The sequence below is a fragment of the Hyposmocoma kahamanoa genome, unplaced genomic scaffold, assembly GCF_003589595.1.
Source record: "Hyposmocoma kahamanoa isolate Upper Pololo Valley unplaced genomic scaffold, ASM358959v1 76, whole genome shotgun sequence".
Lineage (NCBI taxonomy): Eukaryota > Metazoa > Arthropoda > Insecta > Lepidoptera > Cosmopterigidae > Hyposmocoma > Hyposmocoma kahamanoa.
The window spans coordinates 12733232-12760255 of NW_020653900.1; the positions used below are offsets into that span (position 1 = coordinate 12733232).

A 27024-nucleotide genomic window follows, 5' to 3' on the forward strand; every position below is an offset into this window, starting at 1 on the left:
GACACTTTTTAGCGCGGACCCGACGTCCATATAATTGTAAGTCAATGCAGTAAACACATATTTACCTACAGGTTTACCGTTTGAATAAACAGGGGGCGAAAGTGGTAACTGTAATAGGCGTTTAGCGGATGCGAAAGTAAACAGCTTCGATTATTTTCAAAACCGCTGTCGCCAAAACTCGCACATCATAATTTTAAACAATATGAAATCTTGACAACGATAGGTCGTATTTTCCAATTTAAAAAGAAATAACCAATTCTAAACGGTTAACATAATTTAAACTTTATCCTGTTGGCACATCGTTGAACGTTCAATACCTATCATTGCAAGTTATGTTTTAATTTTATATTGAAATTTCAATCAATGTGCTGCCATCTAGCGGTTGATAGCTGAACGACGACAAATTCGAGACATTTACTTAGTTCTCCAAAAAAGAAGCGACCATATTGCAGCGGTATAAGGTTTACTTTCATTTATTGTAACAAAAAAATATTACTATAAGCAGAAAATTGAAAAGTAGTAATTAAAATTAAATAAAAATAAGACTTAACGACGATATGAAACACCACCATAGACAATATTACAAGTGCGACTGTCATTTTTGCACTCCAAAGGTGTAAAATAAGACATTTTTCTAAGATTTTTGTTGTGTTGCACGAGATAATTGACAGGATCATCATAACGCACGAAGCGAAAATGGCGAACCGAGCTTCAGTATTTGAAACTTCGCTTACTGTTGACACTCGTGTCACGTTAAACACTTCTACTGTATTTATTGTTTTGAAGTAACGCCTATCAAAAGTTCCCTTTTTCGATGTTTTCTGTTTGAGATGTTTTTTTGGAGAATTTCAAAGTTTCTATAATAAAAAGCCCTTTAGAATATCTTACCTTTAGGATCCCTGAAATCTCTAATAGCATCGTACAAAGTCCTCAATTTCTGTTCAAAAGGCGATAATTGCCTCGACTTCGCAGCCTTAAAGGTCTTGATAGGAGTTTTTCGCTCCTGTCCACTGTTCACCTCTTTTAACTTCTCGTTCATGATTCTTTCAAGGAGATTCGCGTCCTCGTATATCATTGAACCTTCCTCGTTGAATTGGCGGCAATTCGAAAACATTAGGCGAAAGTCGGACACCATTTCTTCCATTGAGTTGTAACGATCGTTCTGGGAAATAAAATTATTGACAATAAGTTGCAAAATGAGTTCTTAGGTTTTGGCGAATACTCATTGTAAATGAAATTATTTATATGGTCACGTTCACGTACTAGATGGCGCTAGTGGAGTTTTCAGATAAATACTATTTCCGTGAACGTTCTTGTCTGTTGAATTGATGTAGGCAGGAAGTCGATGGGTTTTTGTGGTAATTAATACAGTATCTTACACTAATTTGTGAAAAAGTTAAACAAAAAAATGCAAGTAATGAGTAATATATACTCCCGGACACATAATTCGAAACACGTTGCATTTCTGTTTTTAAACTGCTGGAATACAGAAATATTATTATCGTCGAAGGAAAAGTTTTACCCGATTGTACAAATTCCAATTTTCAATATAGATAACCATTTGGCCACGGAGGCAGTTAATGGTATTTGATTGGTCCGTTTGAATTTCGAACAACGGCGTGTACTCCCGTTCACCGTCCAACATTCGTCCGAAACAATTAATGACAAATAAGTTCAAATAAGACAAAATCAAAAGACAATGTCAAGAGTGAAGTTTCTTTCGCATCATGCGTTTTTTACTTTGGTCGAGTATATTTGGCAGTAATCGTTTCGGACTGATTACTAATAACATCATGTATAGATTGTAAGAATATTTGTATATTTCTCCCGGCCCAGAAACCACACCCGGGACCTCTGCGTGGCAGTCCAGCTTGGTAACCAACATTCGGTTACTGGGGCAGTTAAAAAATTCCATGTGCCTGTCCCTTACACTTCGAAACCGGAACTAATTCTCATGTTACTGCTTGGCGGCAGAAATAGGTATGGTGGCAGTACTTCTCTGGACAACCACTCACAAGGAGCTCTACTGCTAACAATACATACCTTTATATTAGCCTCAATGGTGATCATATCGATGGGCCGATCAATGACCGTATAATAATCCGGGTACAGTTTCTTGCTAGGTTTCTCCATGAACAAGAGCATTGGCTGTCTACCGTCGGAGCAGGTGAACTCGACGAGCTGCCTGGCGATGTAGTGGAGCTTCTTCTTGAGGGGGAGGTTGGATTTGGGAAGCGGGGAGGAGATTGGGGTGGCGGACATAGGGGCTGGGTTGATACGGGGACGGCCTGTAGAAAAAAAAGTCGTATTATTTATTTTTAACCTACTTCAAAAAAGGACGCGGTTATCAATTCGACTGTATTTTTTGTGTTTGTTACGCGATTACTCGGCTTTTGTTAACCGATTTTATGATTTTTTTTTTGTGAAAAGAGAATACCTCAATATAGGTCGCATTTGAATTTAAAGAAAATATTCCACCCCAAAAGGCACACTAGGGGATGAATCCGGTTTCGTGCACTTTCGTTTAAACGATTCCAATAAAACTTGGCACATTAGAGTAATACCAATAAAAAGCCGAAAAGTAAACTTTGAGGTCGGTTTTTTTTAAATAAATAAGTTATAATCTAATTTCAGTTTGATGATTTACATAGAATTAGTAAACCTTTGACGTCTCTATCTATTCGATCGTGTTCGGTCATAGCAGCCAATTTTCACAGCGATCCCTTGTGTACATTGAGGGCAGGTGACATATGCCAACTTAATTATAGTTAATGGCGGAGGATAGGCGGCTTTTCTCTCGTCAACTTTATCATCGATGTTGCTTAATTACGCTGCTTTTGAAGCTCGTGGACTTAGGTAGCCAATTCACATTTGTTTAAAAAGCCTTTTTTTTTAAATTTATTAAGACGTTCGAAGACAGTAACATGGGAGCAAGGAAAGCCTTAAGCCCGTAAGCGTACATACAAAGTGGTTTTTATCAAAAAGCGCATAACCAATTCATGAAAAAATCACATTTTTTCAGTAGATAGAAACTTTGGCTTATACATGGTGATATTGGAAAGAAATCAAATTTCACGATACAGTTATGTAACACCAAGTGACGGCACGCATTAGTCGTGAGCCTGGTGGTAAGTGGAACGCCTATCCATGATAGTTACAGTGAAAGTCAGTGCTTTAAATCGCAAAGATCTTAGGGGCACTGCCAGTGCGCCCGTCACCCTGAGACAAGTTGACAAGTCCCATGTGCCTATAATTTCACCAATCACCCTTACCTTACAAACTGAAACGCAGTAAAGCTCATATTACTGCTTGGCGGCAGAAATAGGTAAGGTGGCAGTACTTCCCTGGACGAACTCTTTCACAAGGAGCTCTACTGAAAACGTTTAGGGTCGAGTCGATTCGGTTGCCAGCATTTTCAAGTTTATTTTTCTTTCGGTTTTTGTTTCCAATCTCTTAACTGACTAATTGTCACAGTTAATAACTGCAATCATAAAGGTGGCAGACGCCTCCGAGTGGAACACGCAAGAAACGCCAGGTTTTCTTTGAAGTAATGCCGTATGGACAATCAACATACCTCTAGGTCTGGGAGTGTTCGCCTGAGCCTGGTTCTTAACCGACGACAGGCTCTCGTCATCACTAGACGAACTCTGTTGGATGTCTAATAGCTCTTGGACGCGTTGTTGCATTAACCTGAGAAACGGAAATTCGTTGTAATAAAAATAAACTATACTTTTCACCTCTAAATGAAAGTTTCAGTCAAAGTTTCAAAGCCAGTCATTTATACACAGAAAAATAAATACAGTAGAAGTGCTTAGTTCGCATGGTACTTGTGCCAACAGTCCGCGGAGTTCCGTAAACTTGAGCTCAGTCCGCCGTGTTCGCTTTGTACGTTATGGTCGTGTTAAACTTCGAAAATCGTAGAAAAATGCTTTATTTAGCTATTTTACAGTGCAAAAATGATAGTTGCTCTTGTAATATTATCTATAGTGGTGTTTTGTATCATCATTAAGTCTTATCTTATTTAATTTTAATAAATATTCAATTTTCTAATTATTTTAATAATTTTGTTAAAAGTAAACCTTATACTGCTGTAATATAGCCACTTCTTTTATGGAGAACTTAGTAAACATCTCGAATTCGTCGTCGTTCAGCTATTAACCGCTAGACGGTAGCACATTGATTAAAATTTCGATTGCAAAATCAAACGTAATATAAACTTATGGCTTTATTTTCACGTACCAACGCCGTCACTTAAGTCGTGATTTCCTTAATTTCGTCGCTAATTATTCGATTTTATTTTATAATATACAAAACGTCACTATTTGTTATACGCTGACCAATCAGAACCAGGTACACATTGAAGGGAAAGTAGTAAAACAGACGGGATCAATGCCTGTCTTAGTGTTCGCTCGTTAGAGGTTGTAAATAGAAATAAATAAATAAGTGTGCGACACGAATTGTTTGTAAAGCATTTTCGATGTGATGTATTTTCCGACGACAACGACTAAGCTTTTTAATATAAATAAGCTTGTTGCATAATTATCATACTGGAGTTTCGATTCATAGAACTAATATAAAATCCCCGTTTTTAGACGTGGAATCAATAACATAAAGGTGTTACTAGTGTCACTTACTAGTATATATTTAACAGCCTCAGTGGCCGAACGGTTACCATAATGGTCTACTACGAAGAGGTCCCGGGTTCGATTCCCGGGTCGGGTGAAATATTTGTATGACCTGCAATTATTTTTCTCGTGAGATTGAGTGTAATTTGAGGTGTTCTACTAAGTGTGTGTCCATGGCACCCGCAACACAGGGTTTCCCTAGTGCGGGGCTATGAGTGTGTGCGTTATTAATTTATTATTATTATTAACTCACCTTTGCAATTTAACAGCATGTTTGTACAACAAAGAAGATGGCACGTTGTATTGCTTGGCGTTCTCAAACATAATGTTCATGTCTCCGGCCACTTCAGACAATGTGCCGTAGCTGCCTCTACGGATTTTGTTCTTGATCTGGTTTAGTGACACGGGGTTTTTTATTTCTTTGTAATAATCTGGGTAGGCGCGACGGGATGGCAGCTTCCAGAAGGGTTCGGACATTGATCGATCTGTGAAAGGTTAAATGTGCTAAAAAACATTTCTTTTGAAATCAGAAAATATTCATACGATCGGATAACAATGTAATGGGAAAGACAACAAGGTAACATTAATATTGTCTTTATTTGCAACACGGCTGTAAAGTTTCGCTTTACACTATAAGCCTGCAAGAGTCTCGTAAATACGACGACATGCAGTGTTTTATAATTTCCAATTTTGTGACATGCCGTATTGATTAAAACGGAAAAAATTAAAATCAAATATCGTATACAAATGAAGCTATGTGTATATTTTGAAATGTGTTGTTTATGGTTTTTTCGAACTACTAGGTTAGTTGGATAATAATTTTTGAAAAACTGTTTTTTTTAAATTTTAAATAAATAACGCACACACTCAACATAGCCCCGCACTAGGGAAAAACCTGTGTCGCGGGTGCCATGGACACACACATACACAACCACAAATTACACCCAAACTCACGAGAGAAATAATTGTAGGCCATACAACTATTTCTCCCGGCCCGGGAATCGAACCTGGGACCTCTGCGTGGCAGTCCGGCATGGTAACCGTTCGGCCACGGAGGCAGTTAATTTATGATTTGCTGGTGAAATTACAGGTACAATGGGATTTGTCAATTTATGTAAGGCGCACGGGTGCGGTGGCAGTGCAACTGCTAGAGACAGTCATGTCGCTTACCATCAGGCGCGCGACTTGTACATCTCGTCACTTGGTATTATAAAAAAATATGTTTTTTATGTTTATCCGTACGAAAATCACACAATTTACCACTATACATACACTGAAATTTTCAAATATTTATCACACCGGTGTTCTACCATCACATTTATATTAGTTTAAACTATAGGAATCTGATAGAAAACGTGCATGCCACAAAATTGGGGTTTCTAAAACACTATGCAACTGCGCAGTAGATTTTGACTGAGTGGTGCTCTTAAACAGTTTCCGCTTGCATAATACTATATACTTATTATTTATTTTTACAACATATTTTTCAATTTATATGATAAGTTTTCAGTCTTCTTAAATACACCTCTTGGTGCAGGACAAGCTGACAACGCCACAAATCTTCGAAGAATTCAACAAACAAACTAGATTATTATATTACATAGAACAATATTACGTAAGTTATTAAATTTACCATTAGGTCCGAGATGGTTCTTGATGGTCTCAAACAACTTCCATTGCGGCGAGTCTTCGTTCTCCATCTTCTCTTCCTCGCTATCGCTCTCTTCTGAATGCTACAAAAAACACTTTAATGTTTACTTATTGTTACTTATTTATTTACATACACAAGCTAGTAACTACCATTATAGGACTAACTTAAGGCAATAGCGTAGCCAAATCACCAAATGTCATAAACTTTTTTTTATAATATCAAGTGACGGGACGAACAAGTCGTGCGCCTGATGGTAAGCTACACGCCAGTCCATAACAGTTGCATTGCCACTCATAGCTGTATATCGCAAAGATCTGAGGGGCACTGCCACTGCACCCGTCACCCTGAGACATAAGTTGACAAGTCTCATATGCCAGTAATTTCACCAGCACCCCTACCCTTCAAAACCGGAACACAGTAATACTGACATTACTGCTTAACGGTAGAATAGGTAAGGTGGCAGTATTTGCCTGGATGAACTCTTTCACAAGGAGCTCTACTGTTACTACACACACTATGGGCAGTTCTATTGTATATATATATATCTCAGAGGGTATCACTACATCTTTATTTATGATATTATCATTGTATACTGTTTACATTCATTTTCTATGTTTATTATTTGATTGAAAGTCATGGATCCAAAACATAAAATAAAGGAAACATTAACAAACCAATTCTGACAAAGAATGTTTCTTTGTCAGAATCCATCGCGTAACTAAAAATTTGGTCGCACTTCAGCAGCGAGGTTAGTCGCAACAGTGACAGTCAGGGACAGTCGCGAGGCTGCAACGTTTGTAACAGCGGCTAATTTGAACGCGCCCTAATAGCGCCTGTAGGAAAAGATTGATGAATGTGAAGGCAGGTTAGCAGAATTGTGCTAAATGGCGATGATGGTCTCTGCCTACCCCAAAGGGAATCTAAAGACAAAAGGGGCTCATAATAAAGAATAACTTACCTTGACCTGCTCGGGATCCGAACCCGGCGCGTCCATGATGGCGAGCGCTCGGCTGGAGGGCACGGGCCCCAGTCGCGACGTGCGCTTGCTGCGAATGCGTTCCGACGACTTGGCCGGCCCGCCGCGCCCGTGTTGCTCGATCTCCTGCTTACGCACTTGGATCACCTGTCACCGACGCCTTGACTTGGTCATGCGTGTTCCGCGCACGACTAAAGCACTATTAATACGTCCTACCACAGACATATATCTCTATAAACACGGCAAGTACCGCCATCGATGTGAAAACCAAGCGTGCCACATTTTTTGTACCTCCGATGACGTCACAAGCGCTAGTTAGTGATAGGAAACCTCCTTCGGCACTTAAAGCGACTGGACTGTCACGCAGAGGTCCCGGGTTCGATCCCCCGGCCGGGAAGAATATTTGTATGGCCTTCATTTATTTCTCTCGTGAGTTTGGATGTAATTTGTGGTTGTGTATGTCCAAGGCACCCGCGATAAAGGGTTTTCCTAGTGCGGGGCAGTGTGTGCCAAAAAAAAATATTAAATCGAAGACGCGGACGCAGAACGTGTTTAGACTAATGATTTTGTCAAGTATTTTTGGACTATAAATAAGAAGCAGTGAAATATTAATATAGTAAAATTATACCAGAATAAAATAATTAAATCCTTTATTAACACGTGTTTTGAAAAAAAAGGATCTCCGCAAAGCTAAAAGCAGATCTTAAAAATTATTATCTCTTTGTTTTCTAAATCGATCAGGACCCCGATTCAGAACTCTTCGATATTTTAACCGAATCTTAGGATTGGATTCCGAGCTATTCAGAACATTCAATTCGGATACGATATCGTTATCCAACAGCGTTTACGGAGTTAGACGGTGAAATAGATTATAAGAAAAATTAAAATCATTTTATATACATTTTTAAGACTTTAGATGCTTAAAATATACAAATGATTAGTCTTGCATTAGAACAAATTAATAAATTTTTTTTAGTTTATTTATCTTCTCACAACTGTGGGGGTTTTGCAGTTTCTAATGGTACAATTAGGCATTTTTCGCGTTTTCGACTGATGTTTAATTACGGTAACGGCCGGGCGCGTTCTGAAAGCGGCAACTAAGCGTTTATAGCTTACATTAGGCAAACGAAGTAGGTACACTTACGGCGTCTATTTAGATATATGTCATATATATGTCACGATTTACATACCAGGTGACTCTCCCCCATTAAAAATTCAAAATTTATCTTTTAGGTCATGGAAAAAACGAGATTTAAAACAGATAAATGTAATAATTATACACATTTTGTAACACACATTGTGTAATCAGTTTAATAAACTTCTTACATTCAATTTGTTTAGGTCTTGTTTATTACACCTTACCCACATACTGTGAGTGTTCTTGTGACCAAATTTTGACTCAAAAATTACCAAATAATAATAATAACAATAAATAATTTATTTCGACTAACATCATAATACAATTGAACTCAAAATCAAAATTAAAAATAAAATTAAGGGCAAAATCCCAAACAAAATTAAAATGTAGTGGAACATTCAGCACTTTTGACTCAAAATTTGGTCACAAAAACAGCACTATAACTGAGTTTACGCCGCTTAAACAAAGACATACCTTCTTTAACATCTTGGAATCCTTATAAATTTGACTGCCTGGTTCGTTAAAATGGCAGGCATTCCTGACCATTAGCAGCATATCCTTCTCCAAATCACCCAAAGTGGGATATTCCCCGCATTGTATTTTCTGTGCTATTGTCTTGAGATCTATGGGCTGTTCTATGACGTTGTAGTACTCCGGATAGCGACGTTTCGAGGGTAGAAATTGGAAAGCTGGATACAGCGGACGACCGTCTATATTTGCCGTCATTACCTACAATGTAATCAAATAAAACCATGTACAACATAGTGTATGACATTCAGAATGCGGCAATGTAAATTTTATTCCATCAAAACTTGAAGTTACACGTTTTTGTGACAAAGAAAACAATATACGAGTAGCTCAACTCAACGCCCACCCAGTCTAGATAAAAAAAATTTAACGCCCACCACCACAAAAAATTTATTGAAAGCACATTTTTTTTTATATTAACACAAAAAATATATGTATATATAAATGTTTAATGTAGTTTATTAAACATAATTCAGTTTTTTTTTCAAATGCGGTAGTACAGCATCAACACCCCCCAATTTCTTCTGAGGCACCACCTCCAAAGGACCCTTCAATGCCCCCTGGGGGGTGCTAGGGACCAATTTGGGAATACGGAAACAGACAAATTATTAACAACATCACCAGAAAGTTATCATTCAGGTTCAAAAGCATGTCTAGCTTCACACTTAAGATTCAAACTCAACTCTATATGCTGCTTATGATAATAAGAAAGTGTGCTATTGGCTGTACCAAAATCCTATAATGTTAAGGTAGACTATTCACTCACTGCATTAAAAAGTTCCTCAAAAACATTGTCCTCCTCATTGTTAGTAGATGTCTCAGACATATCTTCTCCAATATCAGACCGACGACTTGATGAGCCATTTCTACCTTGTTTTGGTGTCTTTAGTTCTTCACCTGAAATTTTATCATAATATCAAGTTCTTTTCTTTTATTTATTCATTCATTTACATCGCACACTTACAGCTAAATAGCCAACACACTTACATGTCATAAACAGATAATTATAAATATATTTAATTAATCTATTTCTATACCACCATAACCATTCTAATTCCATAAATTTACAAGTCTCCTTACATATATGTATATTCTACGCTATCAGCGATTATGTCAATATGATCACACTGAGAGAGTATGTCCCATTTTACATAATAATTTGAGGACCATCTGAGAAAGCTAACATAGTTAAACATAACTATAATTTCAGTACAGAGTACTAAAAAAATTGTAGAATTAACATCTATTTGCCAATTTTTATTGACATCTGTTAACGGAAAGTGCTCAAAACCAGATTCATCCCCTAGTTCGCCACCCTAGACGTGGAAAATTGTCTTTAAATTTAAGTGGAACCACTAATGAGGTACCCTCTTTCCAACAAAATAAAGAATCATCAAAATCAGTTCACAAATGCCACAGTTATCGCGTTACATGCATACAAAAAAAAACACAGATGAATTGAGAACCTCCTTCTTTTTTTGAAGTCGGTTAAAAACAATTCAGAATTTCCTAATATGAATGTCACTTTTGAAAGGTTACAAACTGACTGATGGTGACAACCATCAAGTCAATACATGTACATGCATCATCGTTTCAGTGTCCTAAAGTTCTAAAGGCAATAACTTTCTTTTACTAAACGATTTTATTTTTTATTTCCCGCTAAATAAAACTTCCTGAAATGTTTCCAAAAGAAAGAAAATAACATGAGCCCTCAAATTATATTTTTGTAATGTCATTAAAAAATATATATATTTAAATAACCGTCAATGTGCATAATAACCGCCTAAGTATTTTAATAACCGGCAATCTATCTCACCACCGCACTACATGTCTTTTAACCCTGACGTTGGCGAAATCGTCGCGCAAAACGACAGAGCCATAGATACAAAAGTTGAAGTTGAAAGGCAAAAAATCAGCAATTGAATTAAATAGAATCTCACCATTCTCAAGAGCCTGTTTATTCTGCATGTAGATCTTCCAAAGCTCAATAGCATCTTTGTATTCGACACTGTCCGGCTTATAGAACGCCTTAGCATTATTAACAAGAAGCTCAATATCTGAAGTCAGCTCTTCTATATCCTCATATGTATCAGTTTTTAACTTTTGTTGCACCTGAAATAATATCCGTAACTTAAAAGTTTCGCTGTTAAATACTGTATCTAAGTTTGAGTGCTAGCATGAGCCTTACACAGAATTTACACACTTCTAAAAACATGTGCCGATTTAGTTGAATCTGACAAAGGAAATTTGTCAACCCATATTGGGGTGTTTCGGTAATATTTTGGCCAAAACCCTCTTCTTGATTCTTACCTGGAATATATAGTTGAATCAATTCAAAATATAAACTTTTGCATATTCATTCTGGTCAGAATTTTAAGTAGAGCCTACTTAATTATTTTGCTCCGATATTTCAAATATTGTTTTATTGTCTTTATATTATATATTATTATGAATTTTAATCACAGCTCGCAGGCCAATCCCCAGTGGTTCTAATAGTTTTCAAGAATTATAATACATACTTTTCCCTTCTAGACAGATGCCATAATCTGCACTAAGGCTCTATAATGTGACATTGTAGAAAACACCTCATGTAACAACAAAAACGTACCCTCAATAAATCGATTGGTTGTGACACAACTTCATAATATTGTGGCTCCTGCCGCCTCTTCGGAGCTCTAATGAAAGAATCACATAGCAACGAACCATCCTCCTTCTTGAATGAACGGATTGTGTCATACAATTGCTGACATAGGTCACCCTGAAAAAGAAAAACAATTTTAAGTTAAAATTCATACTATATTTGGAGAATACTGTAAACTCAAAAGTTGTATGTGAATAATATGATATATTTTAATAGCAGTAGAGCTCTTTGTGTAAGATTTCATCCAGGAAAGTACTGCCACCTTACCTATTTCTGCCGCCACACAGTAATGTGAACTTTAATGCGTCCCAGTTTTGGAAGGTAACGGTACTGGTGAAATTACAGGCGCATAGGACTTATCAATTTATGACTCGGGAAAGACGAGTACAGTAGCAGCACCCTCAGATCTTTGCACCTTAAATCTCTGAGGGCCACTGCAACCTACCTTCTGGATAGATGTACAACTACCTTCTGGATAGGTGTGTCGCTTACCACCAGCCACAACCGTGTTCTTCCAGTGACTTGGTATCGTAAAAAAATATGAAGGGCAGAAATTAGAATCTGCCAAGTAAATTTACAGAAACTTCAAAGGAGCAATACATTTAATGTGGATAAATCCTCCCTATGAATACTGCAAATTATTATACTGGATTTTATTCTACATTTCTACTCTGCATAAACCTATATCGGGTGATGAGAAATCAAAGTAACCATCCTAATATTTATAAAGCTAATAACTTATGAGATATTACATGTACACTACAGTGCAGATCCTGCAGGAGCCGAGGACACAATTTATTTAAAGAATAAAACAATCCTTACATATATTCTATGTATCGTATGTAATGCCGGCAGATAATACATAGGTATTAGGTACGGGTACTTACAGGATCCAACTTCTTCCGTTTTCGAGTTGAAGGTGGCGGACCAGGGTTGCTTACTTCGCTAATATCGTCACTGTCATCTCCGTCAGCCCCACGACTCGCGCCGGAAGATGCCCGGCGTCTTTTACTCATGTTTATGTGACAAAATTAAAACAACTATCACAAAACGAAGCTCATTTAAACAGATCTAGCTAAAGCTAACCATATATAATATTGTAATTATTTCTCATGACCGTTTAGGCATGAAATTCGTGATAATTACATTACTTCGTATTGAAGATTACCAAGAAAATTATACTTTTTTTATATTTCAAGAGCAAATTAATTGCACAGATTCGACAGAATTCTCAAAGCGTCATCCACGATCGATTCGACTATTTCATTTCATTTTAACACATGAATAACATAAAAAAGAAATACTAAATTAAAGGAATGCATAGCTCTGTCTTTGTCTTTCATATTTAGATCTACTCAATTTACTCTGAATAAATACATGTCGTGTATCCGAACGTAAATCTTGGAAAGAAAAAATGGCGGGTTTTTAAAGTCACAGTTCTAGAGCCGTATTCCAGAACTCTACTCAACATGTTCAAGACAGGACTTCGAATCAGAATCAGTCGTATTTCCAGTTCTTGAAATCATACTCAAGTCCTGACTTGACCACTGAGTAGATTTCTGGAATACGACCCGTAGTGTTACGATTTGAGTTTCGTTTATTTTTTTCTATCCTCTAAGAGTTAGGCTGATGACTCTATAGCCAATGCTCTCTAGATAATAACAATAATCTTTATTTTACTCTTACAAAGGGTACAAAGTTTTATAATGTAATTTACATGAAAATGCTTAAATAATAGAGTACCTTTGCGAGAGACTGGAGTCTATACTAGCAACTGACCTGTGCGACAGATCTCCAGGCGCTCGCCCAACCTGATAAAATCGTGTTTGAAAAAGCAGTTGCAATGTATATTTACATCAATTTTTTTTACAAACATCAATTTTTACAATTATTGTAAGCTATTACAGAATTAATTATAATATAATAATACTAATAAAATGATGATAATTGTGGTGTGTGAGTGTGTGTGTGTGTGTGCGTGCGTGCGTGCGTGCGTGCGTGCGTGTGTGTGTGTGTGTGTGTGTGTGTGTGCGTGTGTGTGTGTGTGTGCGTGTGTGTGTGTGCGTGTGTGCGTGTGCGTGTGCGCGTGCATGCACGCAGAGTACATAAATTCCAAATCAATACATAAGATCTTCTGTAGTCTGATAATCGAGATTGAGTAACCAATTTGTTATTTTATTCTTACACTCATGTCTAGTCAGAGGGTAAAAGGCCAGTACATTATTTAGTTTATTATATAAGTAGCTTCCCAGAAAGCAAAAAAAAATCCCAGCGAATTTTGTTCCAAAGGTCACTGTTGGGCAGACGGTATGATTTCTTCTTTTGTTATTAAAAGAAATTACAATATTTTTTTAGAAATACAAGCATTTCGAAGGTCTATATCAACACTGCCTCTTTCATTGACTAAATAATAGCTAAATGCTTTTTTACGTATACCTACATACCTACGTATAAATGTTCAATTATTTCGTATATTTTTAGGCTGATGGATGACTCTACAACCAACGCTCAATAAATAAACATATTTCTAATCATAACCCAGTTTCGTTTTTGGCGCGACTATAAAGTTTTTACACGCTATGACACAGATAGCGTTGGTTTTCACCCATTTATTTGGGTAGGCAGAAGTTCACCATACCATATGGTATAGAAGGAAAATGCGAATTTAAGAGTTGGCTGTGCTTTAGACCCCTTTGTCTCAAAGAACGAAAAATTTTACTATTAATTTTTGGCGCTAATTTCTTGTCGTGGTCATCAGAGGTAGAGGTGAAATCGTTCAATTAATGGTACCCTCTAAAATTTGATTTATTTGGTAAAGCTAAACTTAAAGCGAAGCTTCACTCATTGTCTAGGCAAGACTTGATAATTAGGAATCTGAGATTACAATGATCAAATATTACAAGAATTTCATTCTCTGCGGAGAAATAGATTTCTTTTGCCTTTTGTGTGAGGAATCCTTTCAGAATGTTGAAGATGTAGAAAAACACATCCGTTGGGAGAAGCACAGGAAGATCCTCAAGAGTTTGGAATATTTCCCTAAGTTCAAAAAAGAACTGGTTTACAAGGTATGCTCAAATTAATCTTGAATGGTTTACAATCACTTTCCGTCTACCACACATAGTTATTTAAAAGCAGTATCTAGTGTGAACTAATCACTCGTTACTCACCATTAAATTCTGCAGAACAATGGCAAATGTCCATCATGCTTCATACCTAGTTAATAGCCCAAAATTCTATAGTTGATTCTCTATTTACCCGTCTGTTCTTAGGATGTAGGGTAGAAAGGGGTTTAGACGTATCTGCCTATCCAGTTAACAACCACGAGTAAGGTCAGGTGTTAAATTATCAATGCTTACACTTATTCCAGCTAGAAACAAAATATTACTGCGAAACCTGTAACTTCGTAGCACCCAAATTCGACGCTATTAAAACGCATCTTAAAGAAGACTCCCATGCTACCAATAAAGCAAACCCACCAACTGAACTCAAGGTTTCACAAGTGAAAAGAGAATCAAACTATGTCAAGATTGGTAAAAGCTTCATTACACTGAATGAGTGGCATGGTATACTGGGTAAAGAGTGTGTGGTATGTCATAGTGCTGTGAAAGACGTAGATGATCACGTTGGTAGCTCCAGTCATATGGTGAACCTTATTCAGACTAAATTGAAATGTGAGAATGAGGACCAATACTATAGAGAGGTAAATAACTTTATTATCATAATAGCATTTGTCATTATCTTCAGAACATTAAATTAATTTTCAAATTAATAACAATGATGTGCCACACACATCAATTATTGAGCCTGAACCCGAACTATTTAATTCCCTATACTATGAGTACCGGAGAATCGGAATTCACTCTATAGCACTGCCCAGAATACCCAAACTAGAACTAATTTAGAAAATCTAATTTCCCAAACTACTCCCTTAAATTTCCCATAGAACAAATATTATCCTTAAAATAATACCTACCCACATAGATATAGTCTAGTAGTAAATAATTTTATAAACTTCTATTTTAAATTATGTAATCAGATAGATCTTATGCATGTAGAAGTGGGCTCATTTCTTATCATAGTTAGTCATGTGAATAATCTAACTTTACATATCATTTATTATTCCAACATTTTTTTAAAACATTTTTAAATACCTAGTCTTTATTATTATTATTTTAGTTTATTGGTTCACTTACAGTTATTACAATGTAACATAATATAAATTCAATTTGGTGAACTTCTTATCTAAATTGCACAACTACATAAGAGTGAACACAGCTTGCAAAAACAATGTAAAATGTAAATTATCTAGTTAATGTATGTGTAAATAAATGGTTTAAATATGTGAACAATTGAATAACAACACTGCCTTGTTAATTTTGTCTTTTAGCTGGATAACAAAATATTCTATTGCTTCAAATGCAAGAAAATTAATCCAATTGATTCACTAAATGATCATTGGAACAATGAAATGCACACAGGAGTTAAAAGCAACACGGGTGAAACTGAGGGCAAGCGCATTCAATACTTCGACGTTGACAAAGAAAATGGCCTTGTGACCTGCAGAATCTGCAAGCAAACTATGCCATTTACTTTTCAATCAGTTTATGGCCATAGGAACTTACACAGAGATAGCACAGTTCCTGAAAAGAAAGACCAAATAGAAGTTTATGAGGAAGCCTTCCGTTTGCTACTATTCCCAGATCATGGCAAATTGCGACACGAACTGAAGTTGTATGGTAAAGATAATCATATAAAACTGATATCCGGTGGAGCAAAGGGCTATTGTAGCATCTGTTTCACATATATTTCTGCTCATATGACGAATTTCAAAGAACATGTAAAGGGGGCACGGCACCAAGGCTTCTTACAAACACGAGGCCTAGTTAAAAAGACCAAAAAGCCTGAGAAGCATAGGTATACTACCAAGCCGTTGTTACAATATGTAAAATGTTTTGTGCATATTAAAGAAATCAGTGCATTTTGGGTGAATAAGGAGATGTGTGTGAGCATCTTCAGTTTCATGTTCTTGAGCCCATTAGACCACGACAAAGACAAAATGCGGTGCTTCCTATGTGAAAAAGTGATTTCCTCAGAGATGACAACACATTTCCAGTTAGTTCATAAACAGGATTATATGAAAGCTCAAGTTATCACATCATTTAAAGACGAATTTATTAGAGAGGTAAACACAACTCTAATGTAATGGTTACGGATAATAGATTGAGATTAGATTTTTAAATAAAAGCGCGGATGAAACTTCTAAATTTATTCATCTTTACACTTTACAAACTATTTGCTATTTAAAATAATATATGACAATATTATACTAAAATATATTATGATAGTATAAAAAATATAATAATGGAAAATAATATGTTACAAATCTAATTTCAGTGAGTGCATTATTTTAATGATGCCTGACCATTTGTGTAATAATGTATATTTATTTCCAGATTCGCCCAAGCCTGTACCACTGTGGTTTTTGTAATCAAATATTCCCAGACTGGGAAATTCTGAATAAACATTTCAAGAGCTGGAAACATAAGGATTCAACCATGAATGCAATGCATATGCTCAAGTTTGCCATTTCCAAATACTTCAATTGCCCTCCAGAGTCCATTCATATTATGAATGCTATGGACGTTCTCGATTAGGCACCTGGTTTTCAATTAGTTTTTAACTAATAATATTGTTGCTATTTTTTCCCAAAACTATTTTTTTAATAAGTACTGTAAACAAGTTGCCAAGTGACTTAGAATATATGGAAAAGTTTTACCTTCTCAGTTAAAACTATGTGCAGATGGAGCTATGGTTGATATTTCATCAGAAATACAAGAATAACTACATAAAATTACGCAAGTCCTACCTTATCAGTTTTGCAGTCAGTGATACAGTTTTAAATGGCAAATAACTTTGAAAACTCTATTATATGTTGAATGTAGCAGAATTAACATATTTTGCAGATACATGAAATGAGACTGTTTTGATATTTTTTATAAGTCGACTTTGCTCTCTGCACTACCTAGATTATTTTCTAATTATACAAGAGTTATACTTAAGTAAATAAGGGTCTTCTTAAATCTGTCAGCGTGGGATCTGAACACTTATTTATATGTATAAACAGCAACATCAAAGTATTTGTTCAAATTTTTTTGACGAGACCCTATGTGACAAGTGATGGTAATAAAGGTTGCTTTGTACATATAGAACCTGAAATAGTTGCCTAGTATTTATAAGTCTTGGCTTTTGACTACAGTTTTATTGTCAATAAAAGAGAATTCAATCTTTATATCTTTATCAAACCTCACATGTCATTTACGATATCTGTGTATCAATAATAATAGTCTTATACATTGACTTACAATTATATGGACGTCGGGTCCGCGCTAAAAAGTGTCCGCACTTGTAAGGCGCTAAAATCGTATACAGAGCGCCAAACTCCGCTTTAGTCTTCATTTGTTCTATTGACAGCGCGATGATACTGCGATGACATTACAATTTAAATTTCGAATAGGTTGACTTGGGACATTTTTTTCGTGGTTTTTGTATTAGACCCGTCGTCCTTTTATTTGTAAGTCAATGGTCTTATAAATAACATTTAGTGATTGTTGTTACAAATGTTTGAAAGGAAAACATTAGATATAAAAGGAAATATTTGTTTCTTAATGATGTCATTAAACTAATGCTTGTGTAGCTGGTTGGCAGTCACAAATAAACATTATTAATTCTGTTCACCTTCGCTTCTCTCATTTGTACTGTGAAAATAGATATCAAACCATTGTGGATAATGAGATAATATTAATATCAAATCGTATTCAGATTGTTTATGCACATTCTTTATGTATTCAATTGCGTGTCCTATATATTTATCCTTAACATTTTTTGGCATACAAGTTAAGTCAATATCTAGGAAAAGTGCAGCACTTGACAATTGTAAAGGGTACAGAGTAGACATGTAAACACAGTTTTTCTTTACTTGACATACAAATCTTTGAATAAAATTTAAAATAATTTTATCAAGGTTGCAGGCTATTAACACACGATTCAAAGTACCAATACATATCTGGAAACAAATTGTTGATATTGCACAAGTTTTTACAACATTCTCAAAGCTATTTACCGAGAATATTTCATCTAAGTCTTTATTTTCCAAAACAGCCAGAGATTGTTCTAGAACAATTCTTTCAATTTCTGGCTTAACTTTAATGCATAAATTATTAATGCTTTCCTTATTTAAATCCGATAGATTATTATACCACAAGTCTTTTAACACGCTATAGTATTTTTCGTCATTTGCGTTCCAATGGATAATATCTTTTGACAATACATCAAGGTTTCTCAAATCTAAATTCAGCAAAGCTCGGATAGATTCGGGGCTTAATGAATTTTCGAATCGTGACTTGATATTATCTTCCAGCGAATTCTTGATAAGGAACTCATCCAGCATTTTATCTACAGGGGATAGTGAATAGTTAAATTTTTTTTCGTACGACTCCGATATCATTTCGGTAAAGTCGTCAGTCAATTTTATATGATTTTCCGGCTCTACAGTGCACAGTTTCCGAATATTCTCGAGTACGGATCGCCGTAAGTTGATATTCACCGTGGAATCTTCACGGGAATCTTGAAGTATCTTCACTAAACTCTTGGCTAGTGCTCGTGACACATTTATGTCAAGTAACGGGTTTTCGAAGTTGAACTGTGGACAAGTATTGCTGCTGTATTTTATTAACTTTTCTATTAATTGATTATTCATTGTACGGACTGCGTTACGGTCGCGCGCTTCGCGTTTAATTGATAAACTATAATATTTTTTCTCAACAACAGTCAACAAACAAAGGCCAGAGTCAACCACAGACCTCTAGACCACTAGACCAAGTAGAAATATAAAATTGTCTATACCTCCAAAATGTATTTGGATACGCGAGTTGGTGGATTCACTTTAGTAACTTGTCGTAGCGACATCTAGTGATGAGTAGCGAGTGAATGCAAAGATTCGTCCTGGCCTAGGAATTGTCATTTTAATGTAACTACTTTATGCTAGGTGGCAGCACACGAGTTGCGCCTTTTTAAAAATCTATTCTAAATATCAGTACGACGAAAAAGTGTGACTTTCAAGAATAAACGATACGTAGTTTACAGCAAGTGATGTTACTATAGCAAATAAAAACTTCCAGAAGAAAAACTAAGTAAGGAAGGTATTATTTAAATTAAAATGTAGAGTCGTAAGTGAAAAACATTATATTGCCTGAGTAAAAAAACTTACTTGATTATTTTTAGCTGAATTAAATGCCTTAATTAGGTTTACGTAAAGGCACTATTCAAATGTGGAGGCAGTTAAGTTAATACAAACTCATGATCTTCAAAAATATTAAGGTTAACTCAAAACTACAGCAATAAAAGATGGCTAATGAACACAAAGGCACACTTTCTCGAAAGAGTACTTACTATTCTAAGGCCCATGTAAATGACTGAAAAGCCCATCGAGCGCACGAGCGGGCTATAAAATGTTATATGAACGCTAAAAACAAATTTACCGGAATTTTGGAAATCATCAGTTTGTACGATTTGTAATATTACTGATGTGTGTTTGTTTGTTTATTTGTTTTTGCGTACGAAGAGTCTTTTAAATTTATCTCGTCTCGTCCTTTTGTGACACCAAAATATTGGACTTGACATCCTATTGCTTAAGGGATGTAGGTTCTTTTCCTTTGACATGATGTTGATGTTCCTACCGTCCTTGCATAATTTATTTATAAATTGTAGTTCTTCTTGTGACCGCTAGGAGTGCTGTACAATTAGGAAAAAAAAAAAATTACGGAGCGTAGCACTTACACTTGAAATTCATGATAGTACTACAGGTTACATGTTTATGCTTAGGTATCTTTATTTTAACACTAAATGTACGCGGTCAAAGAAAAACGTGTATGGGTTTTAATTGCAATTTTTTTAGTACCGTTTTAAACGACAACCACGATGGCATTACAACACGATTCCAATAATTGGCATGTAACTTTGTATTAGATATTGAACCCGCTGCTGGGTATAGGCCTCTTCTTAATTGGACCAACTTAACGCCATCCGCATTCAGCGCAATACCACAAATCTGATGATATCGTTAGACCATTGGCGGTCTGTCCACTCTTCGCTGACGCATTGCGGGTTGGGGAGTTAACACGTTTTCCGCGGGTTATGAACCGTCTTCGACGTAACGGTTTTATCATCAGGTTTTCATTTACAAAAATATAGTGTTAATGAACTTATCATCATAATCAGTGCTTTCTGATGTTGATTTCAACAATTTGCGCCTTTCGTTATTTTTTTTAGTTTAGCCAGGTAGTTTTTTTGTAAATCTCTAGTTGGAGACACCAGTACTAGCATGACCCGATTTGCGCCGCAGCGACATAAAGCGCGATATTTCTATTATATCTTTATGTCGCTCTCGCGCACTATCGTGCTATCCCTACTGATTGGTTGTTTTTTAATAATATCAAGTAACGGGACAAATAAGTCATGCACCTGGTACACCCATAACAGTTGTTGCAATGTCACTTAGAACTTTAAATACCAAAAGCCTTTAATTTCACTGGCATCCTTAGGTGCTCTTCAAAATCAGAGGCTCACATTAATGCTTGGCGTCTGACATAGGTTGGTTTCTTGACAACGACGTTTAAATATATATAGAGTCTAAGTCAAAGATCCCGAAACGTTAGTTTGTTTAAATAAATATACCTACGCGGTTTTTTATTCGGACAAATAGTTTCATATCCAGTGTGTAGAAATATCGTTAACCATTTACTTTATTGAGTAATAAAAAAATTAAAGACGACCATTTTGCAAAAAAATCTTATTGACCGGTTGATACTTCGGAGAAGAAAGGGCGTAAAAGCAAATTTTTATCAAAATTTTTTTTGTAGTTTGATTGTAGTTTGGTATTTACTCTTTCTTCCCCGATGAATTCATGCAAAATCTTTTCCCATATCGAGCAAACCCAGTTCAACTGCCTACCTTGCTAAACAAAACAAATGGTCTAACGGGAGAAAGCAAACGTGTTTATAAATCTACAAAAACGAGATATCTCATCAAACAATAATGGAGCATTGGAATATCTTAATTATCATTCATTCACGTTTCGACATCCGGACTTCGTATTTCATAAACTTCTTTACTAGCTATTGGCTTTGACTTTGCTCGTTTATCTTATACGCACATTACGATCATATATTTTATTTACTTTTTAAGTTTAACAGTTAAGTACTTCTCACAATGGCAACAATATAAGACGAATTAAAAAAGAATTATAACTTGAAAATAATAAAGTTAATTATTAGATCCATGTAACCATACGAGTAATAAAACATATTGTCGGTGTTTTATAGAAAGGGCATTAGAAACTTAAATTTAATAAAACCAAAATTAAATTTTAAAACAGGACGTAAATATTTTAAAACAGTCGTTTAAACCTTTTTTTTTTATAAAAGTTTTTCGAAATTTCGCTTACAAAACACCTACGTATCTACACCTACATATAATAACGCACACACTCAACATAGCCCCGCACTAGGGAAGCCCTGTGTCGCGGGTGCCATGGACACACATATAGACAATCACAAATTACATCCAAACTTACGAGATAAATAAATGTAGGCCTTACAAATATTTCTCCCGGCCCGGGAATCGAACCTGGGACCTCTGCGTAGCAGTCCGGCAAGTAACCATTTGGCCACAGAGGCAGTTATTGAAACTATTTTTTTTTTGGAAAATAAAACGCGTGTATATTTGATTTTTTCAATCTATGACCGTGATCACACCAAGGGATCTGTAAAGAACCCAAAACGCTGATTTGTTTGAAGAAATATCTTTTTTTAATATCAAGTGACGGGAAGAACAAGTCGTGCGCGCCTGGTGGAAAGCGAATGCCTGTCCATAACAGTTGCAGAACCATTCAGAACTTTAAATTGCAAAGATCTTAGGAGCACTCTCACTGCGACCGTCACCCTGAGACATAAGTTGACAAGTCTCATGTGCCTGTAATTTCACCAGCACCCTTACCCTTCAAAACCGTCACGCAGTAATGTGCACATTACTGCTTGGCGGCAGAAATAGGGAAGATGGCAGTACTTCCCTGGACGAACTCTTTCACAAGGAGTTCTACTGCTACGAATTTTATGCTTAAATAGGAGAATTATAAAATTTTTCACGCATAATTTCAATACCTCCAATGAACAATTCGTCATTTTAAATTTTTGGACATGTTCTGTTTTTATTTTGTTTTTTGTTTCTTTGTTTTTTTTTCAGAAAATTCGGGGAGCATAATATTAGTAAATAAATATGGCTGTTAGTAAAAATATAGAAAATTACCAACAAATAAACTTGACGTAGTGTTAATTGGAGATATCGATTTGACAAATGATCACTTGTGGCTGTATTATACCAATGGTATGACTTAAAGAGGATTACACTGCTTACAACCTCAAAACTCCCTTTAAAGAACTTGTGTTCATCAGCGGGAAGTATAAGAGTTTATTAAATTACAGTTAAAGCTTACACGAAAACCTTAAACACTCATACAAACATTTCTATCTTATATTAGTATAATAGAGTAATAATTTGAAAGATATTCGAAAGTGTGTGGGGCCGCTCAAATAATAAATAATGAAGACCTCACAACAAGCCTGAGCTTTGAACATGGGCCACGCCATATGGAGACCCCGCCCGAGAAAGAGCCGGAAATATCATTCTCTCTTTCTCCCTCTTCTGATTAAGTTTATTTCAAGCTAAATTTGATTAACAACTTGGTTCACTTTCGACTTTATGTCATAATTAGGTTAACTACTTATTAATTGATTTAAAATTATTAATAATGACTTTAGAAATAGTCTATAATAATAATAATTTTTATTGACCAAAAGACGTACTATAATGAAATATTGTAACTATAAATATTAATTTAAAAAAAGCATTAATGGACACTAATATTATTTTTAACTTCTTGTATTTAAGTTGTATATTGTATGTTTTGCTTACATTACGTATCATTTACAAATTTACAAGTAGCTGGTTTATATAATATTGAATGCATTAACACTTTTTTCTTTTGTTTTTCTACTCTGTTTTCTGTAAAGCATATTTTTTTCCGTCATTTAATGCTATATTCAACTTTATTATCGTATATATTATATTACATGCGACATAAGTAGGTGTGCCATATCTAATTATACCCATGGATATATTTAGAGAACCGCTAAAAACGCTGGCCACATATGTCAGAACGATTAATAATACATAGGGCGCACTATAAGTTTCCGGAACCGGCCACTTATATAAACAATATTTAAAAAGTAATTACAACATTTGAAAATGGAACCCTTTAGCTGTAGAATACAGTTCGTTTCATCCGACTGTCACATGTCTTTACATTGTGGCGTCATTTTAGAAATTGGTCGTCTACATCACCATGGATTTAACTCGTGAAAATTTTCGTAGTATGATTTTTTATAACTTTAAGTGTAATTTAACAGCTCAGCGGAGCTTCGCTCGGCTTCAAATTGCTTTTGGCGATGAAGCACCATGCAAGACGACTATTTATGGCTGGTTCGCAGAATTCAAATGCGGTCGTGTGAATCTCAGTGACGAATTTCGTGATAGTCTCCCGTCACTTCTGTGAACGACAAAAACATCGATACTGTGCGCCGTATAATCATAACAGACGGGCATGTTACATACCATGAGATTCGGGTATTTTTAGGCATAGGCATGAGACAAATACAATCAATACTACACAAACATTTGAGTGTGAAAAAGCTGTGCTCTCGGTGGATCCCACACAATTTGACTGAGGCTGAAAAAACGGATCGCGTCTCTTGGTGCAATGCCATGCTTACCAGATTCAACGAAGGGGCGTCAAATTTGGTGTGGGACATAGTAACAGGTGACGAAACATGGATTTATACTTACGATCCTAAAACAAAGCAGCATTCAAACGTATGGGTTTTTTGAGATGAGCCGAAACCAACCAAAGTGGCGCGCGTGCAAAGTGCCTCTAAGCGGATGATTGCTTCTTATTTTTAATAAAACTGGACACGTGTCTACTGGTGCTTTATACAATCGTTGTACCGTGAACAGTGATTGGTACACGACCATTTGTTTGCCGGAAGTTATTGACAAACTTCGCAAAAATAACCGTAAACGCCGTATCATCTTGCACCACGATAATGCCAGTTCTCACACAGCCAGACAGACAAATGAATTTTTGAAGGTGAACAACGGTGGCCTTATGAGCCATCCCGCGTACAGTTCCGACCTGGCACCTTGTGACTTTTATTTATTTCCAAAAATTAAGAGCCAATTACGCGGTCAACGATTTTCATCGCCTGAAGAGACTGTCGAAGAGTATTAAAAATATATTTCAGAGATTGTCACGGAGGAGTGGCATAAATGTTTTCAAAATTGTTTCATTCATATGAAAAAGTGCATTAACGCTAACGGAGAATATTTGGAGAAACAATAAATTAATTATACTTATTAATACAAATATCAAACACTCAGAAAAAAATCCTTCGGTTCGGCCGGATTCGAACCGACGTCTTCTAGCATACCGTGCCAGACGCTATACCAACTAAGCCACGGAACGAACCAGCGGACCTCACGAATTTTTTCTATATGCTTGCGTCGTGTCTTTGTATTTGGTTTCAATTCAATCAAAATCAGCGCCTTTAGAGCCGAAAAAAATAGTTTTATTTCCAATATATAGGTACCGTACTTACATTTTTAGGGTCGTATTCTAGAACTCTACTCAATGCTCAAGTCAGGACTTGAGTATGATTTAAAGCACTGAAAATACTCAAGTCCTTGCCATTAGAGTCGTATTTCCAGTGCTTGAAATCATATTCAAGTCTGCTCAAGTTATGACTTGAGCATTGAGTAAAGTTCTGGAATACGACCTTACTGTCAACTCCTATACAACCTGCCTTATATTCCCACTCATTGATTATGCTGATGTCGGTTACCCTGATCTTAATTAAAGCAACGCTGACAGAATAGATTATGCACGTTGTACACCATTCTTTTCAAACCTCATTATTTAGAATACTTTAAATGTAATTTTCAGCGTCTCTGTGACTCTGATAACCGCCTCCTTCGACCCATTAACTCTCTTTCTCTCTTTCATTCTGGCTTCATGTCTGTGTCTGATTCTTTCACTCTCCTGGACTCCATCAGAAGGTCTCTAGTTTAATTTATTCTCGTTCAACAAGAATGTCCAAGAGCATTTTGTAATAGTTTGTCACAGCGACATCGAGTATATGTATAACCAGAAATAGAGATGAAACAAAGGCCATCCATTCCTGGCAGCTCATCTGGCAAATGGGCCTTATATCACTTTTAAATATCAACTCTCGTTTGCGCTGAAATCACAAATTAGAAAACTGAAATAGTAAAGCACCAACAATTGACCAGTGTGGACCTCTCCCGTATATTCCAAAAGTATTCTATATTTATTGTAATAAAGATAATATCTCTAACATTGGGGGTTGTTCATGACCATTCGGTGGTGTGGGAAAACATCTAATTACAAAACAAGCGGAATCACATGTCATCGGTAATGAAATATTAAATATGTAATTTTGCGATTTTCGTCCATTATAGCAAAGCTCAAGTTAAACTGGTCGATTTGAAGTGAAACAATTGACAACACCCGTCAATTGTTTCGAATTCGGGCTGGCCAATCGGAGCGCAGTTGTCACAGTAATGATTTGGCAGAATAGTTTTCGAACAAATTAAATGACATTTCGTCTCTATTTCTGGTTATATACTCGATGCACAGCGATAACCATCATCGTCATCTTCGGTTATTGTATATATCAGCATGTATCATGTTCAGATATGTATAATTGTATATATTAGGTTTGTTTGTTATATATTTATTACATTTATGTTATTAATTTAATATTTTGTTTAATTTGTCTCGTTTTAATTCTAATCGTTTTCCTCAAAGGTTGATTAGTGGAGAATGCTTTTAGCATTAAGTCCGCCTTTTGTATTATTTTATGTTCTAGTCAATAAAGTTTAATAAATAAACCTGTTTTCAAAAATGAATTATGAATATATTTTAATAGACAAGGCAACAAACGATACGTAGCAAAAAATCGTACGTCACTATTAATGCCATTCCCCCATTGAAGACAAATTACATATTCAAATTGACCTATCGATTGGCGGAATTCCCCTAACCTCTACGTGACTTAAGGCTTTTTACAGTCATTTGCGAATGTGCACTAGAATATATCTTGAAAAATGGTAGGTATTATGAAAGTTACTACTTTGTTTGAGCCGCACACCCTGCACCATTAGTGAAGCCGGCACTGAAACCAATTGTTGTGTAGATGGTACTGTAACTGGGGCGTAGCTTGGGATGCGTAGCGAGAGGTACTTTTATGAATTTAAACTGGAATAATCTTCAAAATT

The 27024-nt window shown here is 35.9% G+C and overlaps 2 protein-coding genes across 6 annotated transcripts in view; one reads left to right on the forward strand and one right to left on the reverse strand.

Annotated features, from left to right (window-relative positions):
- LOC113232442 (protein polybromo-1) overlaps window positions 1–12611 on the reverse strand; it is a 42156-nt gene extending 29545 nt beyond the window's left edge. For all 5 annotated transcript variants that reach the window (XM_026467177.1, XM_026467179.1, XM_026467181.1 and 2 more), the window contains exons 1-11: window positions 12447–12611; window positions 11527–11676; window positions 10859–11030; window positions 9685–9815; window positions 8865–9119; window positions 7235–7399; window positions 6259–6358; window positions 4879–5110; window positions 3575–3690; window positions 2044–2288; window positions 889–1162 (exon numbers count right to left, since the gene is read on the reverse strand). In XM_026467177.1, the coding sequence (XP_026322962.1) occupies window positions 889–1162; window positions 2044–2288; window positions 3575–3690; window positions 4879–5110; window positions 6259–6358; window positions 7235–7399; window positions 8865–9119; window positions 9685–9815; window positions 10859–11030; window positions 11527–11676; window positions 12447–12575 (1969 nt within the window). In that variant the 5' untranslated portion in view covers window positions 12576–12611. The remainder of the gene's footprint in view (window positions 1–888; window positions 1163–2043; window positions 2289–3574; window positions 3691–4878; window positions 5111–6258; window positions 6359–7234; window positions 7400–8864; window positions 9120–9684; window positions 9816–10858; window positions 11031–11526; window positions 11677–12446) is intronic.
- A 1740-nt stretch (window positions 12612–14351) lies between these two features.
- Window positions 14352–17999, forward strand: LOC113232459. Its single transcript, XM_026467199.1, has 4 exons — window positions 14352–14624; window positions 14927–15259; window positions 15947–16741; window positions 17013–17999. The coding sequence occupies exons 1-4, from the start codon at window positions 14445–14447 to the stop codon at window positions 17211–17213; spliced, it is 1509 nt and encodes a 502-aa protein (XP_026322984.1). The 5' UTR covers window positions 14352–14444; the 3' UTR covers window positions 17214–17999.
- The last annotated feature ends 9025 nt before the right edge of the window (window positions 18000–27024 follow it).